General features: G+C 35.2%; 1 protein-coding gene and 1 non-coding gene across 2 annotated transcripts; both read left to right on the top strand.

Annotated features, from left to right (window-relative positions):
* Window positions 1-5,851: 5,851 nt before the first annotated feature.
* LOC123554869 (cytochrome P450 1A1-like) lies at window positions 5,852-17,954 on the top strand. The gene is made up of 8 exons (XM_053547605.1): window positions 5,852-5,912; window positions 6,565-6,642; window positions 7,527-7,625; window positions 8,829-8,922; window positions 9,507-9,662; window positions 10,950-11,164; window positions 11,446-11,574; window positions 17,746-17,954. The coding sequence occupies exons 3-8, from the start codon at window positions 7,610-7,612 to the stop codon at window positions 17,937-17,939; spliced, it is 804 nt and encodes a 267-aa protein (XP_053403580.1). The 5' UTR covers window positions 5,852-5,912; window positions 6,565-6,642; window positions 7,527-7,609; the 3' UTR covers window positions 17,940-17,954.
* On the top strand, window positions 12,415-12,498 carry Trnal-cag (transfer RNA leucine (anticodon CAG)). Its single transcript has one exon. It is a non-coding gene; the product is annotated as a tRNA-Leu (tRNA).
* Window positions 17,955-19,644: the final 1,690 nt, after the last annotated feature.

Here is a 19,644-nt window from a genome sequence, read left to right on the forward strand (position 1 = left end):
CAAACACATTTTGTTCGAGTTTGGTGAAGCTCGGATGAGAAATGTTCAACTTAGAGTGCGGACAAGAGCAAAAAGGCCAATTTTCGGTAATTCAAGGGCCGTTACTACAAAATGCCTGGACGGATTTGGCTAGTTATCGAACTTGGCCGAGGTCTTATAGTCGAACACATTTTGTTCAAGTTTGGTGAAGATCGAATGACAAGCTTTGTGACAGACACACAGACACACAAACTGGAGTAAATCAATATGTCTCCCACGCCACTGTGTGGTGGGAGTCATATTTACACCAGACACCAACTCCTTAACTGACCCAGTTGCTCCCAGAACTAACACCGACGCCAATAGAACTAGTACTGACTTGCCCAGAACTAACACTGACATGCCCAGAATTAACACCAATTTGCGCACATGTCTGGAACTTATTTCGAAGCCAACCGAAATACTAGTAAGGACCTCAAAGAACTAACACACACACCAAGAATATCTGTACATAAATGTTGATACTAGCTAGTGAAGTTCTGTTCCACTGATATAAAATGCTTAAAGTAAGGCACCCCTGAACCCACAGTGGCATAGGCAGTCTCCTTCACCCCTCCGCACCAACTGAAAAAGGCCAACTACGCCATGTATGGCCGGATACACCACTGCATGTATTCAATGTAGGGATAACGCATGTTTTTTCGTGTTATAACGTCTGCAGAATCCCGAGGGATTGGTTGGTGCTGAAGATGTTATAACACGAAAATAACATGCGCTAACGCTATTATAGCATAAAACGCGAAAAAAAGAGTAAATGAATACATTATCCCTCAACGTCCTTAAATTTCCATGAAATCCGCGGGAATATATATTCTAGCATAAAACAGCTGTTATTGTCACTTTTCGGGGGTGTTTTAAGAGGAGAGAAAACGTGTGTTAACAGAGAGATTCTCGCGCTCGCGTGCTGTTATGACACCTTTTTATATATGCACGTTCCATGGCAGAGCGTAAACGCATTAAGGCCCCAAAACGGATAATTCAAAATGAAATGACATCAACGTGACAAAACAACGTAGACTTTACCGCGCATTTCATGGAAATTTAACGACGTTGAAGAGTATATATTTATTTACCTGATTTTTAGCGTTTATGCTAGAATAGCGTTAGCGCATGTTCTTTTCGTGTTGTAACATCTTCAGAATCCCTCGGGAAATGTTGGTACCCTCGCCCCAACGGGCTCGGGTACCAACCATTCCCTCGGGATTCTGCAGATGTTATAACATGAAAAAACATGCGTTATCCCTACAATCCTCCACATAATGTCCGGTCAGTATTGGACATGACATGCGTAAATACAGTATAGCAAATAGATGTATTGAAAACAAACAAAAGGCTATGATCAATGCATCAGTTATCATGGACACTCGGGTGGAAATAACTGAAGTAAAGTTATGGGACCAAAACTTTTGTCCCACCTTTATTTTTTCCTTTGCGTTTATTTTTTAAAAAAGTCAATAAAACTGATAATCTGCATGGTATAAGTTTATTTATTGTTTAAAATATTTCATAGTAGACATACCTTTAACTAAAAATACACATATAAAATTTTTCAAAAATATGACCCTTAGTTACAAACTGTTCGGATTTCAAGAAAACGAATATGAAATAAAATTATTTTTGTGACAGTTTGATAGAAATATTACTTATTTATCAGTATTTGAAGCCATTATATAAAACTATCAGCTATTAAAGTCAAGAAATAGCATTGAACTTTGGGCAAAATCCCTAGCATAATGTCCGATGTCCTTTCACAAAGAAAATTGTTAATTACAGGCGCACGTGAATTTCGTGCGAAACGACTACTGACTTCACGGTTGATTAATTTTAAAAAAAAAAAATACACGTGAAGTACTTCAAGTGTAATGTGATATGAAAAACACAAGTGATTTATAAATTAAAGTTTTTTAATAAAAAATACCCCAGTTATAAAACTGGATAGTTTCTTTTGCTTAACAAATAATCAAGACCTTCGAGTTGTTTATCGTCTGATTTACCACGGTTCAGAGTTCAGATGCGTAGGAATTGAACCACGAGGGCGTTAGCCCGAGTGGTTAAATACTGAAGCATCTGAACGATGAACCGTGGTAAATTAGACGATAAATCACAAGAAGGCCTTGATTGTTTTCATTCTGACATGCTCATTGATACATTTTAATTAACAAATAATCAAGGCCTTCGAGTGGTTTATCGTCTGATTTACCACAGTTCAGAGTTCAATGCGTAGGAATTGAACCATGAGGGCGTTAGCCCGAGTGGTTAAATACTGAAGCATCTGAACGATGAACCGTGGTAAATTAGACGATAAATCACAAGAACACGGGTATGAAACGTTGCCTGCGGCACAAAATGTGCCGCACTGAAATGAAGGCATCGCGCTTCCGACGGCGCAGGCATTGCGCAGGATGTTTACAAAAATAACGAGCACGGTGAGAAAAATTGAATGTTTTTGGTTATTGTCTTGTTACAGTAAACACTTTTTAGAAATCGGGGAATGCAGCGGGATGTAGTTATGTCTTGCCGACAAATCCATGCCCAGTTTGTGAAGAAATATGTAATATTGTTATTTTGCGCGTGTTTTTCATCGGATACAGTAACGTGAAAATTACAAAAGCAGTGCATATTCCGAGTCATTTCACATCCTGCAGAAAAAGGAATGATGTATTTCTGTAGTATATTATAAAAAGACATGATATCTGATCGACTGAGATAAAATACATGTCAAGAAAAAGGCATAACCCCTCGTTCTGCCGACTTTTCAGTCCAGTGCCGCAGGCATCTCGATGGTGCCGCAGGCATCGCGAGAGGCGCAGTCATCTTGAATACCATCGTAGTCAGTAGTACGTGTAATTTCGACCAACTTACATGTATTAAAGTACAATAAAAAATCAATAACAATGTTGTTCCTCCAGTTATTGTGTAAGACAAAATTTTCTGAACCCGAACTTTGTAATGTTAATAGCTATTTTAAGAAGTTTGCAATATTTTTCCTCGTTGTTTTGTGGGATGGGGTCAGATCCCTTTCAGTTGAGAAAATCACGTCATTTTATATCGAACTGGGATTATTTCTCCTAAAATAACAATATTCAATTACAAAACATTTCCATTTGTAACAATTATTGATAGTTAGTTCAAAGCATGGTATGAAAACCAACATTGGAGCACAAAAACTGTCATAACTTTTGTCATTTTTCAACCAATTTTTTTTTGCTTTTGTTTCAGCATCGAGTGTTTTTTCTTTACAGTTCGGGCGTACTTTTTTTATAAGCGGTGAGCTGAATCCCTCCCCCCCACCCCCCAAAAAAAAAAGAAATAAGGTATTGGTGAGAATCGCTGTTACTGCGTTCCAGCGTTCCAAAAGAAAGGAACGCAAAAACAAACAAAAAATCGTAAAAACATGAAACTTCTTTGGCTCATCTCGCGCCATGTTTTTCTGTAACAGTACATCAGCACCAAATTTACTGTTAGGTCAAGATATTTAAATACGAACGAAGAATATTTAAAACTACTGTTCCCAAGTTTTGTGTGGAAAAGAACCAATGAAGTTGAGATCTTTCGAAAAATTTGTCCAAAAAGGGGCTTAACTTGTTTTAATTATTTCTGAAATTCTACAAAAATATTGACGTACTTTACTCACTCTTTGTCGTTCAAATATGATTTAGGTCTGTGCACTGATTGTACACATAAAGTTTACGTCTGACCATAAGGAGTTCTAAATCATTTTATTTTCCCTTTTAATACACACTGAATGCACATCCATCTGAAAATATAAAATTAACAAGATACTTAACATTCGATAACTTCATAATTTGCTTCTTTTCCACATAAAATTTGTGAACAGTATCATTTTAAGGGAAGTTTCATGTTTTTACGGGTTTTTTTTGTCTTGTTTCGTTCTTTTTCTTCGGAAAGCCAAAACAGTGATTTTTTTGCCATTTCTTTTTTCGTTTTTCTTTCTTTTTTGTTAGGGTGGGGGTGGGGGAACTCAGCTCATCGCTAATCAAAATAGTACGCCAAAACTGTAAAGAAAATAAGAACAACAATACTTGGTGCTGAAACAAAAACATCAAAACTGGCTGAAAAATGACAAAAGTTATGACAGTTTTGTGCTCCAATGCTGGTTTTCATACCTTGCTTTGAAGTAAGCAACAATGATTGTTACTAATGGTAATGTTTGGTAATTGAATATTGTTATTTTAGGAGAAAATAATCCCAGTTCGATATAAAATGACGTGATTTTCCCAGCTGGAAGCGACCTGGCCCCATTCCCCAAAACAGCGAGAAAAAATACTGCAAACTTCTTAAAATAGCTATTAATATTACAAAGTTCGGGTTCAGAAGATTTGTCTTACACAATAACTGGAGGAACAACATTGTTATTGATTTTTTTTGTACTTTAATACATGTTAGGTGGTCGAAATTACACATACTACTGACTACAAATAGTATTCAAGATGACTGCGCCCCCCGCGATGCCTGCGGCACCATTGAGATGCCTGCGGCACTGGACTGAAAAATCGGCAGAACGAGGGGATATGCCTTTTCCTTGACATGTATTTTATCTCAATCGATCAGATATCATGTCTTTTTATAATATACTACAGAAATACATCATTCCTTTTTCTGCAGGATGTGAAATGACTCGGAATATGCACTGCTTTTGTAATTTTCTCGTTACTGTATCCGATGAAAAACACGCGCAAAATAACAATATTACATATATCTTCACAAACTGGGCATGGATTTGTCGGCAAGACATAACTACATCCCGCTGCATTCCCCGATTTCTAAAAAGTGTTTACTGTAACAAGACAATAACCAAAAACATTCAATTTTACTCACCGTGCTCGTTATTTTTGTAAACATCCTGCGCAATGCCTGCGCCGTCGGAAGCGCGATGCCTTCATTTCAGTGCGGCACATTTTGTGCCGCAGGCAACGTTTCATACCCGTGAAGAAGGCCTTGATTGTTTTCATTCTGACATGCTCATTGATATATTTTAATAAATATTATGCTGGGCTTCATTTACGCGAGGAGTAATGTATCGGACGTCATGCGGCAATTTGACGTCATAATTGACGTCATAATGATCTCGCGCGTCAACCGTTGTTTATCGCAGAATATACAGAGCTTGATTTTCTTCTTTGTTTAACTGGAAATCAGTTCGAGCCATGTTAGAATAAATATTATACTGGACTTCATTTACGTGAGGAATAATGTATCGGACGTCATGCGGCAATTTGACGTTATAATTGACGTCATAATGCTCTCTTACCGATCCGCGCGTCAACCATTGTTTATCGCAGAATATACAGAGCTTGATTTTCTTCTTTGTTTAACTGGAAATCAAATCGAGCCATGTTAGAATGTTCAGTATATAATAATCCACCACTATTCCAGTCTTTGAAGTTTAGATTTTTTCCTTGATATGCACATTCGATTTGCCATTTTTCAAAATTCGGTGAATTATGGCAGCCATCTAGGATTTGGCGGCCATCTTCTCAAGTTTCAATTTCATGTTTTTCGCAGAATTTTGCTAAATTCACCCATATTATGCACGGTATTCAAAAGGATTTGGCGGTCATCTTCTCAAGTTTCAATTTCATGCTTTTCGCAGAATTTTGCTAAATTCACCCATATTATGCACGGTATTCTTGCACTTTAAATGACGCCTTTTCGGCATTCTCTGTCTGCTTATGTAGCTTATATCAGCAACTGACCGGAAAGTACCGAAAAACGTCATCATACGAAGACTACCGAATGTCATTACGGGTCGGTCTACCTTAAAACACTACTGTTTTGTAAGGATATGAGAAGATGGAAATACAAATACCCACCAGGACCCCCGGGACTACCATTTATTGGAAACGCATTGCGTATGTAGAATTATAGAACATTCATATAAAACTAAAATCATTATGAAACTTGTGCTTACACTTGCAAAATTGTATCTAGAAGGAAATTATATAAGTGAACATGTTTTGGACGTTATCTTTTATTATCTTTAATATATAGCCCTTGTATTATCTCGTGTGCTCAAATTGAGCCATTCAGAGTTATTTTGACGATAGAGATAAAGCATGAATTTGTAAAAACAACTTAAGAGGAGATAATGAGTTAAACTTCGGGAAAATATTTTGTTAAGATTGGAGAGTAGGAGCACACAATTACCGCAATACTTCTTAGGCACTTGTTTGCTTTTTTTTTTTTTTTTTTTTTGGTCAATTATTTTCATTTACACGAGTAATGTACTTTTGATTTGACTTAAACACATGGTAGTGCAAATTCTTTTAGAAAACCATGTCTAAGACTATGTTCTTAATACGTGACTAGTTCGGAAGCAGCTTTGTTCTTTGTTTTCGTATTGCAATATAGACCTTTGCGTCTTAATATGATATATGCCCACTGTAAATGGTAATTTGCAATTGCATAAATTTAAATATGGATTTATGCAAAGTCATATGAATATATAAAATTAAGCCTGCTATCCAAAATATTATATCTAGATTTATCATTGTTCTGTTTTAGAGATCAGTCGAACAAAACTTCACGAACAAGCATTGGAATGGTCAAAGAAGTATGGGCCTGTAATAACAGTTCGAATAGGTATACGAAATTTCTTTAAATTTTCATCTTGGTTATATTTATTGTGTGATGACCTCACTGACCGATTCATTAAGGTCGTTATCCTCGAATATCCTGCCTCTCACAGCTAACGGTTCCAAAGGCTACTTAGGATAAGAGTAAGTACTATTTCATGCTGCTGACAGAAAACAGGTGGTCACACAGGTACCCAGCCATGCTTAAACCAAAAAGTTGCCATATTATGTTGATAATGTAAATGTCAAACAAAACATATACACAAATATCGACTTAAATTTATACTTTCATAGATTTCCATAAAATTCACATCCGTCCTTCGCATAATAGTAATATTATACAATATATTAATATAGACCCGCGTAACATCAAGTTTCTACTCTACTGAGTATTCTTCAAGAGACATGACAGGCATTCAGAACATTTCTTTTTTCGTTATTAAGAAAGTACCTTTTATTTTTATATTAATGATTGCAAAAATATAAACACGGAAAATCTCTGAAGGCTGTAAAGTCATACATTTTTGCGGGGTTAAAATAAAACACGCTGTTTTGTTTTTGTTTCCATGCATGGCCAATTTGCGGGACTGTATATATTTTACTTACTTATGATTTACTTACTTATGTTTTCAAAAGAGCAATTTTTATTGTAAGTATCGATGTGTATTCACGTGCGTTGTTTTATAGTGTTTTACAATTCATATTCTGGATTTATTTTTCATACAGTTCATAAGTATATGAACATTTTATAATTCTCGGAGTGTACAATACCACTGTGTGTGTTGTCAACTAGATCTGTTATTTTGACAGCAGACATGTCTAACAACTTTCAACATTAACAGTCCGTTGTTGATACCAATTGTCCTAGCACCCCAACATTTTTCTTTCTAGGTGCGACGCCCTTTGTAATAGTGAACAAAATAGAACCAGCTCTGGAGGCACTTGTAACGAAGTCGATTAATTTTGCAGGGCGCATGATTACACCATCAGGTAAATAATCTTAACTATTCTCATTTTTATCTACACTCCGTTTGCATTACAGACAAAAGGGCCAAAGGGCAGTATATCACTCGTCTGAATAAATCAAAACGTACAAAGTACTGACTGTGATGAAAGAAAAATATGACACATGCTCTGACCAAGTTTATATTCATTGCCAGCTTTCATAGCCAATTTTAAAGCGTATTTTCAAGGGAGACAAATTCATCGATAAGCCAGCGATTTGGCTATGAAAGCTGGCAATGGTGGCATTTTCAGTTATAGCAAAGCTTACATACGGTTTGACCGTTGTTGGTTATTTAAATAAGCAGCTGAACGTACTTCGAAATAGCGATTTAACATGTAGCTCGCCTGCTTAACCCTATTGGAAGTGTCTATATCTAAGGATAATTGCGTCGCGAGTTCATTTCTCGGGTAAAGTGTATGTTCTCCGTTGATAATGAGTTTCAAGTCATTGCAACCCCAATCTCTGATGCATTCGGAAAGTTGTTTTTTGGAGGATAACAGGTTAGGGCTGGTACAGAATCTAAAAACACTGGTTAGGTTAACTGTCCGCCGTTACTTAACTCAAGTACGCATGAAAAACATATATAATGCTAACGGCGCATTATATACTGTACATGTCTCAAAACAGCTTAGTTAAAAGAGGCTGTCTTTGAGTCACATCGCTTGTTTGATGTTCAGGTCTTCTTCAGTAGAAGGTACCCTTGTTGAACTTAGAAGACTCCACGATTGTCTGCTGTAACAGTCCATAATTACTGGCCTGTAATGAAGTTTCTTCTGTATTGAGTTCATTATATAAAACATTTTTCCTACATTTTTACCACTACTTGTGTTTGAGATTCGCCTTACGCGAATAATTTGGGGTTAAAAATAAGGGTTTGTTCAAAATTAACTGCCTTAACCTCATCGTTGATGTTTTTGCCACTGACCATTCCAGGGCGGTGACCAACTGTGTTCCTTTATGTATGTTTGTCTTACTTTGACAACTATATATACTTGCTTTAAATGGAAAGTGGCTACTCAATTTGGGAATGCCCACGGTTTACATGTAAGACAGTTTCCCATTGTACCAATAAAATCATCCATAAAACAGCGAGTATTTTCTGGTATGCTTTTTTAATTTGTTACTGTTATAATAGCTAACAGTGAAACATATATGCATTCATCTTTGTGTTTTCAACATTTTTCAAGTTGATGTGATAACATTTGGAGGGAAAGATATCGCCTTCAGCAGCTATGGTCCGATTTGGAAGATGCACAGAAGAATAGCATCTAAGGCTTTACGGTATTAAACCATGACCTACGGTTACACATTTCTGCGGTTTTAAAATTTAATGTGTTTAAAATGGTGTTTAAATTAATGAGTTGCAGAATTTCGGTAAAGTTTACTCAACACTGAAAGTTTTGCGTATATTCAATCAGAAAAATATGTCCGTATACGTCAGAGAAAGAAAACCTCAACAAGGATAAGACCATAGGCGGATGGTCAGGGGACTTTTCATGATGATTGATACCTTTATAAGTGTAACTGGTATAATACGTTTGTATAAGTTCAAATATGTATAACAGTTTCATCTCTTTAGTCACAACTCATTTACTTTATACCTATAAGACATGGTTTAGTTTTAAACTTTAAGGCGGAGTAGCACAAATTTAAAGATTTTGAACTGAGTTAATTTCTGGTAAACGGATGTAAATTAAATGTCGTCAAAGTATCATATTTATATCAATGACATACTTATATTTTTCAAAGAATAATAAAACAATATTTTTACTAAATCTCAACTTTGTTGCATGTAAAAAGGTAATATATCACAAGTTGCCGCTTATTTATCTCTTAATGTAATAGACATAATCTAATAATACCAGACACTACATGCAAGGTGACGCTCTCGAATCAAGGATTCATGATGCTGTTAAAACAGCCTTCGATGAGATAGACAAAGTTCCAGGAGAGTTTGACCCGTCGTCTTACATCAGCTTTATCATCGGCAATATATTGACATGCCTTTGTTTTGGAGGAAAGTAGGTGTTACATTGGTATCTCATTTGGTATTAGTTGTGAATGATATTACATTAGCTTTTTGTTTATTTATACATGTCAATCATACGATGAAGCTTCTAGCTTGCTACTATGTCAGCAACACGACAGGTGTAATCTCATGCCTAGAAAATGTTGTGTTACTGAAAATTTGCATCTTGACCTCAGCTGTCAGTTCAAATGATAGCAAATTAAACGCTAAGAATAACAAGTTCTTTAATATTTGCTGCGATCTGTATTATTTATAATGTTTTTAAACATTTTACTTTTTGCATATAATAAGGCAGGGTTATTCTAAACTCTTTATACCCACACAAACGAATAGGAGTGAACTTGTCGGTCGGTCCGTCAGTCTGTCGGTAACGATAACCCATGCAAGGCTTGACAGAGTTAAATAATATTTGGTACACAGGTGTTACATCCTTAAATATTGGTCAAGTTCGACTTTCAGGTTAGTAGCACAAAGGTCAAGGTCACTGGAACAGTTAAACGGTTTCCGAACGATAACTTGAGAACGTTTAAGGCTATGCTCATGAAAGTTAATAGAGAGGTTGATTATGGCCAGCAAATGACTCCTAATAATTTTGAGCTAGTAGGTCAAAGGTCAAGGTCACAGTGACCCGGAACACTTAAACCGTTTCAGGATGATAACTCGTGAACGCTTGGATCTAGGATCCTGAAAGTTGATAGGAAGATTGTTTATGTCCAGCAGATAAACCCTATTGATTCTGAGGTCAATAGGTCAAAGGTCAAGGTCATATTGATCCGACACAGTTCGACTTTGACTTTGGCTTATTTCTGCGATAAGGCCGTATTGTGGGGGTATAATTCCTCACTCTTGTGACAGCTCTAGTTTGATATATAATAGATGACTATTACCTTTCATCACTGAAAGTGGTTGTCTTTCACAAAATTCCCCAAGAGACTACTTTTTGTGGGGAAGCTAGAGTTGAGCAGTACGTATATACTGTCAGCTGCATTTATTCGAAAACATAAATGACAACATAGAGCAATTGCATCTGCAATTTGGAGTATCCGAAAGCTATGAGGGAAATTAGTGAAAAGAGACGTCATTTTGAGATTAACTTTACGAAAATGTTGAAGAGGCCATATTGTAAGGCAATGTATTAATATCAAATGAAAGTTAAAAGAGCGTACAATGGCCCCGTCTCATTATATATCGTATGTAATATATTCATAAATATAGCCAAAAGACTTACGATGTATCATATAATGTAATAGATCAACTTGTATCTCATCATTATTTGTAGGTACGCTTTCAAAAACAGCGAAGTAAGTCAAGTCTTGCATAAAAGAGACGTATTCATTGAACAATTCGGGATAGGAGCATGGGAAGACTTTGTTCCAGGCCTTAGACATGTATATAAAACTGATGTATTCAAACGTTTGGAAATCTTTACACAAGACATGATGGAAGACTTTATGAGGCGAAAACTGAAATTAGCTGAAACAACCTTCAGCAAAGGTTCTGTCCTGTTTTATTTCCTTCCTGATGATTATATATTGAACTTCTTTATTTAGATTTTAACAGAGAGCAACGTGCATCTCAGAAAATTAGAACTACATTGTCAAGTGCATTTATTATTTTGAGTAGTTAAGCTTTGAATATGAATGTCAGGGGTGAATGCGAAACAGTTCTGGATGCTTCTTTATTGATATGCACTGATGCCTCTTTCACAATACCCCAAGATGTGACCTTATTATTTGTGTTTAGTTATTTTACTTTGGTTACAATGATACTTTCAGACAATGTTCGCCACTTCGCAGACACACTTCTTCTTGCAAGACTTGAAGCTACGGAGGAAGAAGGGGAAGAAGTTATGGAGGCGTTGAGTGAGGACCGTCTTGTTCAAACTCTCGCTGATATATTCTTTGGTTCGTCTCTTTTGAATAATACGTGAAATAATCGTTTTTACATTGAGCGTACTTTAATTTATAATAGTTTATGTATTATTTTATGTTTAAGGCAAGTAGTCCAAGAAATAGTTCCATGCTGTTGATAAAATATAACAGAAACAAGTGAAATATGATGTGACAGTTACATTTTTGGTTTAGTTTGATTGCAGATTATATTGAGAAAAGATCTAAGCAACTGTCACAGTGCATTTCCATGTTTTAGTATATTTTTTTGATTAAAGTGTCTACCTACGCGTACTTGTTCGATTAGCATTTTCATGGAAGCATTTTCAGACGGTGTTGTTTTTCTGAACAAATTATTTTTCTTATATTCAACATAACATGTCAATATTTTTTTTATTTCTGGTAAGTAGACATGTTATACTAAAAGGCTATGTATGGTTTCCATACCTTTGAAATGCTCTAAAGTACAGAAAATGGTGTCTGAAAATTTAATTCCCTATATGAAATAAAGAAGGAATCGAATTGGTAGAGTGTAACCTCTACCCAAAAAATAAACACGGAAGTCCGGAAGTGTTGGGAAAAACCCATGTGACGTTCTGTTTCATTATCCAATCAAATTTTAACAATGGTTTCCGCGTCAGCGCTCATTAACGTATATCAATCCAGGAACCACATACCTTATTTTAACTTCATCAAATTATTCTATTCTTCTCTTTTCATCAGTTGGAGTGTAGGGAGCTAAATTTATGGAAATTAGACACTGAAATATATCAAATTAACTGTGTAATATTTCTACTGACAGCTTAATTATTTGAATTGGTATGTATACAGTATTTTTGTCCAATGTTGGCAGATGTCAGGATGGCCGAGCGGTCTAAGGCGCTGCGTTCAGGTCGCAGTCTGGTTCTCCAGGCGTGGGTTCGAATCCCACTTCTGACAAATCTTTTCTCTTTTTTGCGACAGTATCTTTGATGCGACTTATGTATTATCATAACTGCCACCAACTTTAAAAAGGAATATTGTTTCATTCCTTTTGTTGACATTCTTTCAGCAGCTAGAACCAATCCTAAAACAAAACACAAACTTTTACTTTTTATTAGCTTGAGCAATGATATACATTGCATCTATCTTCCCAGTTATAAGGCAATCTAGTCCGAAGTCAGACGATGCTTACAAAATCGTCTGCAATGTTTAACTTTAAATGACTTACAAGATTTACAGAACTCCTTTAAGAATAAGTCAGAAGAATTAGTTTCAAGCCATATACGTACCAAGTAAGATTGTTTCTGGTAAACAACACATTCCATGACTGAATTCTGGAATTAAAAATGATTTGATGAAGAAAAGTGACAGGTTATACAGTAATATTAAGAAAACTGCGGTAAAAATCTCACTCTGTTTTCTAAACTTAAAAATATTCAGTGAGAAAACCAACATAGTGGCTTTGCGACCAGCATGGATCCAGACCAGCGTGCCCGTCCGCACAGTCTGGTCAGGACCAATGCTGTTCGCTTTCAAAGCCTATTGGAATTAGAGAAACTGTTAGCGAACAGCATGGATCCTGACCAGACGCGCAGTCTGGTCTGGATCCATGCTGGTCGCAAAGCCACTATGTTGGTTTTCCCATGACATGGCTCATTTTATGTTGTCAATTTTGCTCCCTTTGACCTTTAACAGTTCTGTATTTTAATGTGAGTGGATAAGTTGCTACATATTTAAATTCTGTAACATCATCTAGGAGCTAAAATACGTATAAACTAACAACCGACGTCTTCTCTTTCATATACTTCGTATTATTGATATGATTAATACATTTGTTTTCATTAACTATTTGTCTGTGCAAATTCTGTGCAATTCTGAACAACGAAAACAGCAAGTTGTAGATTAAAAGTCAACAATACTTTCAAATACGTTCAAATATCTCGAATTTTTGGCTCGCTAACTACCATATATGGACATAGCTGTGGAGATCCATGAACGTACAGAAATAGTTCCTGGTTACCGTTTGAGACAAAGATCTTGTGTAATCTCTAGCTCTAGAGTTTAAAGGGAAGTAATAGAAGGTGACCGATTAGTGTTCGAACTTAGAATAATTCAAACATGTTCAACATATCTTAACGTTTTTCGACCTGGTTCGAGCCCATGAAGCCGGACGGATATATTCATCAATAAATCAAAATTTCGAGATACTATGACCAAATTTCGAGTTACATAAATTATTTAAAATTTATGATACTAATGTTCTTTCGTACCGTACGAAATACCAAGATATAGGTAAGTATCATTGATATTCATTTCGTGTTTTATTATCGGATCAGTACAATCTTTTGATAGATTAGTACAGACTAATGTTTCATAGGTTGACCTGAATTGATTCATGAAAGCAGGTCCGAAGAATGCATAAACTCGTACCACAGACTGATGATCTATAGCTAATGATTTAAAATCTATAGACCATCAGTCTGTGGTACGAGTATATGCATTCTTCGGATCTGCTATTACAGTGTCGTATTCATTAATATCTATGTCACTTGATGTAGTGTTGATATCACGCAAACTCTCCTACCAAGAACACAAGGTCAAAGCAATCCTGACATAAGAGACCACTAGTTTCGTCAAAATCCGTGCATTTGTTTTACTTAATTTTGTATCTTTAGATAGAAAAGCCATTCAAGTAATGATACTGCATAAATCATGTTTTAAATAATTGTCACCTTATGTGTTGGAATCATTGTTACAAGCATGTTTTGTCAAAATGCCCGTTCTTTTTTGTTGGGTTTAACATCGCACCGACACAATTATATGTCATATGGCTACATTCCAGTTTTGATGGTGGAGGAAGACCGCAGGTGCCCCTCCGTGCATAATTTCATCACGGGCGGCCACCTGGGTAGAACAACCGACCTTCTGTAAGCAAGCTTGATGGCTTCCTCTCATGAAGAATTCAACGCCCCGAGTTAGGCTCGCACCTACATAGGTGAAGGACAAGTGATTTGAAATTAGTGACCTTGACTACTCGGCCACAGAGGCCACCTATTCGGTTATTGGATTGGACTATATCGTTGTTGGGGCGGGTAGGCAGGCGCGCTTTATACCATCTGTTGCTCAAAATGACAACGAGTTAGGAATAATGCAATGAGCCTTGGTCAGTAGCTTACTCAATAATGTTACTATTACTAAGAATAAAGCCTAAGGGCCATGATGCCATGAAATTGCGCACCCGAGTCTAAAGCTTGACTGAGCAATTTTGGTATATGGCCACCAATGGAAGATATCTGTTAAATTATATCAAAGTCGGTTCAGCGATTCCTGAGAGGATTTTCATTTTTTTCCCATAATTTTAATCATATGCAGAAAACTCTTCCGACCCCTGGCATTCATATTTTAACAAATCATACTTACTTGAAAAAAAAATTGATAGATGGTCACCTAAGGAACATTATTTCAAAAAAAAAAAAAATGTGGTTTCCGAGTAGAAGATTTTCAAAGATTTCCTTATAGTCATGCATGGAAAACTAGCCCCAGGGAAAAGTCAAGAAAACTAGTGACATAGTTTTGACATAGATTTTACTGTTTCAAGGTTTAATTTTCCAGAGACATACATTCAGATAAAGTTTTATGAAGATCATGTAGACAAGTTGACCCCTAATGAGTTAACAAGATTTTACTATAATTTAAACCTAGCGACTTAGTTTTTACCCCACTTTTGGACTTGACTTAGATATCACAGAGACGAACGATCTGACACAGATGTATGATGATCAAGGGGAACATGTGACCTTTAGAGTGGAAATTAGACTTTCATAGTTTTTCACTTTAGCGACCTATTTTTTTTTTACCTCAGGTAATCCTCTTTTGGGATTGATCTAGATTTCACAGGGATGGGTATTCTGGACAAAAATACATGATGAAGTGGAAAAAAGCTGCCTCCAGTAGTGTTAAAATATATTCCTATGAGTTGACCTAGCGGCCTAGTTTAAGACCTCAGGTAAACCAGTTTTTAATTTGACATAGAGGTATACATTCTGACAAAGGTTTAGGCAGATCATGCAGAAATTATGATCTTTAAAAGAGTTCACATTTTTGTTTCAATGATTTGATCTAGTGACCAAGTTTAATAGCCCACGTAACCCAGTTTTAAGTTTGACCTAGATTTTAAAGAGGACACATTGTTACAAATGTTTATGAAGATCAGGAAAAATGTGAATTTTTCTGCTGCGTTAACAAGGTTCTTTTTCAATTTTACCTTATGAGCTAGTATATTTTTACCTCAGGTAACCACTTTTTTTCTTGACCTAGACTCTATGTAGGAAAACAGTCTGAAAAAAGGTTTATGAAGGTTAACAAGGTTTTTCTATGATTTCACTTAGTGATCTAGTTTAATATGTCAGGTAATCTAGGTTTAAGCCCGGCCTAGATTTGATAGAGTTAAATATTCTGACAAAGTGACAAAGGCTTATGAAGACCAAATAGAAAATATGGCATATAGAGTGTTAACAATGTTTTTTATTATGATTTTACGTATTGACATAGTTTAATACCTCATGTTACCCAGTCTTTAACTGGACGTAGATTTCATACAGACAAGTATTCTGTCAAAGGTTTATGAAAATCTAGTAGAAGATATGGCATATATAGTGTTAACAAAATATTTCTATGATTTGACCTTATGACCTAGTTTAAGATAATCCGATTTTAAACTTGACCTAGATTTTATAGAGACAAACATTCTGACAAAGATTTGGGAAGATCAAGTAGTAATTTGGCCTCATAGTGTTTACAATATTTTCAAATGCCTTTACCTACATTACCTAGTTTTTCATCACAGTTTCAAATATTATCTAGATTTCAAACACAGTTTAAACAAAGTACTACTAGTAGTAGTAATGCTAGCTTTTTATAGAAATAAAAATAAAACATGTGAGGTGCATTAAAAGAAAAGTATATATATAAAATTCATATTTTCACTTTAATGTTCAAAAACACTCCAAACCACTAACTTATTTTATCTCGACCATTGATCCAACTTTTTGTTTTGGTGTTTTGCCTATTTTTCTGCAATGAAACAAAGGTCATTAAACAAGTATCTTTTATCAGTAATTACAATGTCCAAAATAAATTATTTTAACCAAAACTCTTTAATTAATAATCAAAGCACTTCTTTTTATGATTCTATTCAGAAATTGTCAAAGTGTTTAATGTTAGCAATAGTTTATTTATGTTCCCTGTCTTTCCCAGATATGGAGAACCTGCAAAAGATGCAAAGTAAATATGGTATTTATTTGTTTATTTCATATCGCCTACATGTTGTATTTGGATTTAGGTTAATCTACATGATGGATACATTGAAATATAAGCATGTATTTAGCTATTCCAATGTGTATGACCACTCCATTAAATAAAGAAAAAAACAATGACCGATAAGATTTTAGACAATGACGAAAACTAACAAAATCACAAATTTTACCCTATATAACACATCACAGCTACTGTACTAGTAGTAAGCATTATACAAACAAATGGTCGAAGAACAGCTCCAATAATCCAAAGTTTCCCAGTATCATCTGGCTGGACAGGCTTCGGACAATCTGCAATTTAATTACAATACAATAATTTCAAATAGTACAAGATGTATTTACCTTAGTTATGGCTTGATATGCGAAAAGGGGAAACGTCACTAGTTAGATATATAAAACATCATTCGTCAAATATTTATAAGCAGTATAAAATGTTTCCACATTTAAAAGTAATATATATTTACAATTTATGTTATTAAATGATTCAAGATTTTGGTATAGTATCACACAAACGTTAGGCAGTACAACAAAATATATTAAAACTTGAAATAATTATTTAAGTTTATTTTCATTTTTATGAATAGCACGACGGATGGTTGAACAGAACAAATGATATCAAATTTTACTTTAAAAAAGTAGAGGTTGAGTCCATTTGTTTTTACTACTAAAAGAATTCCTCTTAAGTCCATGATGGAGTGTTGCTTATTTCACTACCACTCATGAACAGACCCAGTCACACAATTCTTCTATTGTTTTGCTTGGTTGCATTATAGGCTTCCAAAAGATGTGTTCCTTAAGATTTTATCCACTTTCGCAACAGCAGTTTTTCAGCGCCGTGTAGCGGCTATAAGGTCTACCCTTGTTGGACACAGTGTTGTTATATTTTCAGGTCCCTTTGGATCATGGAGTACATTCAGATTAACTATGATAGAATTCCGCTTACACACCTCGCTACCTCTCATGATAGGGAACGTGAGGGGTGTTGCTTATTTCACTACCTCTGGAGGACAGACTCAGTCAAACAAATTCTTCTATTGTTTTGTTTGGATGAATTCTACGCTTCAAAAAAGGATCTTCTTATAGATTTTATTACAAACCAGAAATATCTTTAAAAATGATAGTCGGCGAATTGTAATAAGGAAAGAAGTTTATGAATTTTTCATCTAACATTCATCTTTCATCTAACATTTTTCAAATTGCAAAACTAAACACCGCACTTTAACAATTTAAATGGTTCTCTTTTAATTTTTCGCAAAGATTTCGTAGGGTTGCAAATTTGTTTCGTTTATCCTTAGACGAATAATTACAGCAGTAGGTTGATGAAGATTCATGAAGCGGTTCATGAGAAGAGGTCATTAAACGTGTTTATATTTTTAGCTAAATTGGTCCCTATCCCCATTTGTAACAAAATAGCAGGAGACCTTACGATATTGTTACACATCGAGTTTGATAAAAATCCATTACATTTTAGTGGTTAATGCGAAGAAAGGCATATCTACTTTTAGCTATAGTGGTCCCTAATAGGACCCAAGTTCCTATATAAATAAATTTGGAAGAGGACCTTATAATGATGCTCCAGACCAAGTATGACAAAGATCCACCAAGCTGTTCATGAGACGCTGTATAAAGGCATTTCTAGTTTTAGCTCTAGCAGCCCCTAAAAGGGGTCAAATGTCCCAGCTAAACAAAGTTGGCTGCGGGCCTAATAAAGATGCTACAAATCAAGTTTGATTAGAATACATGAGAAAAAATCAATTAAAGGATTTTTTTATTTATTATTTTTATTTATTTCTAAAATAGGCCAACTGATCCCGCTTTAACAAATGCATATTCGCTATTCGTGAATCTTTGGACAATGACGTCACACCTATAAAAATGTGAAGGTCAAGCAAAACATACAATTGTAATTACTTCAATATTTCTGTTTCATAAGCAAAGTTTGACCGTAGTCATATCACATAGATAAACTGTATGCAACGTACCTTCATTTCAGTGTAATGAGATTCAGTCATTATATAGCATATATATAATGAAACAGATTTCAACTGAGTTCAATATTTGCATACCACACTAAAGAAAAATATTCATATATAATAAATCAGTTAAATAATTTATAACAAATATATCAAAGCAAACAAGTATTCATTTTAATATGCAATCTGAATAAGTCACAAAAGCAAGAAACCTTTTCATATACAGACGACAATTGTAACAAGGAAAATCTTTTAAAAAGCACTTCTCTACATAAAAGACTCTTATCACACCCTTATTCATGTGATACGCAGACCGTATTCAGCTCTTTCTTTCATTTGATATATGTTGGTATTTGAACAGGTTTTTATCATATTTATTAAACTTACTTATCATTTTGAGATATATCAATATTCTTGCTAAATATACTGAGCCAAAGTTAGCTTTAAAACTGTGAACAGCGTCGTTTAGGATAAACGCTTTGTCTACATTTCACTCAGCGTAGCACAATCAACAGAGTGAAAGAAACTGACACTCTCGTCCAATCAGGCAAAGTGTTGCATAAATCTTCCATTTTGATAAATTATCTATAATGCGTTATCAAGTAGTTTGATTTGCAAACTGAAGTCACGTGGCATAGGTAACGAAAACGAATTTAGACGGCGTCGCCGAAAAAAGTTAGATATTGAATAACTGAATAATTCCGGCGGAGTGGAAGCATCACAGACGGTATTACTCAGTGTTTTGATTTATTCTCTTTGCTTCAGGTTTACATATGCCATACAGCATTTCTAACATATTTTGAATATTTTTTGTT

Source organism: Mercenaria mercenaria, chromosome 7, assembly GCF_021730395.1.
Source record: "Mercenaria mercenaria strain notata chromosome 7, MADL_Memer_1, whole genome shotgun sequence".
In the NCBI taxonomy this organism is placed as follows: Eukaryota; Metazoa; Mollusca; class Bivalvia; order Venerida; family Veneridae; genus Mercenaria; species Mercenaria mercenaria.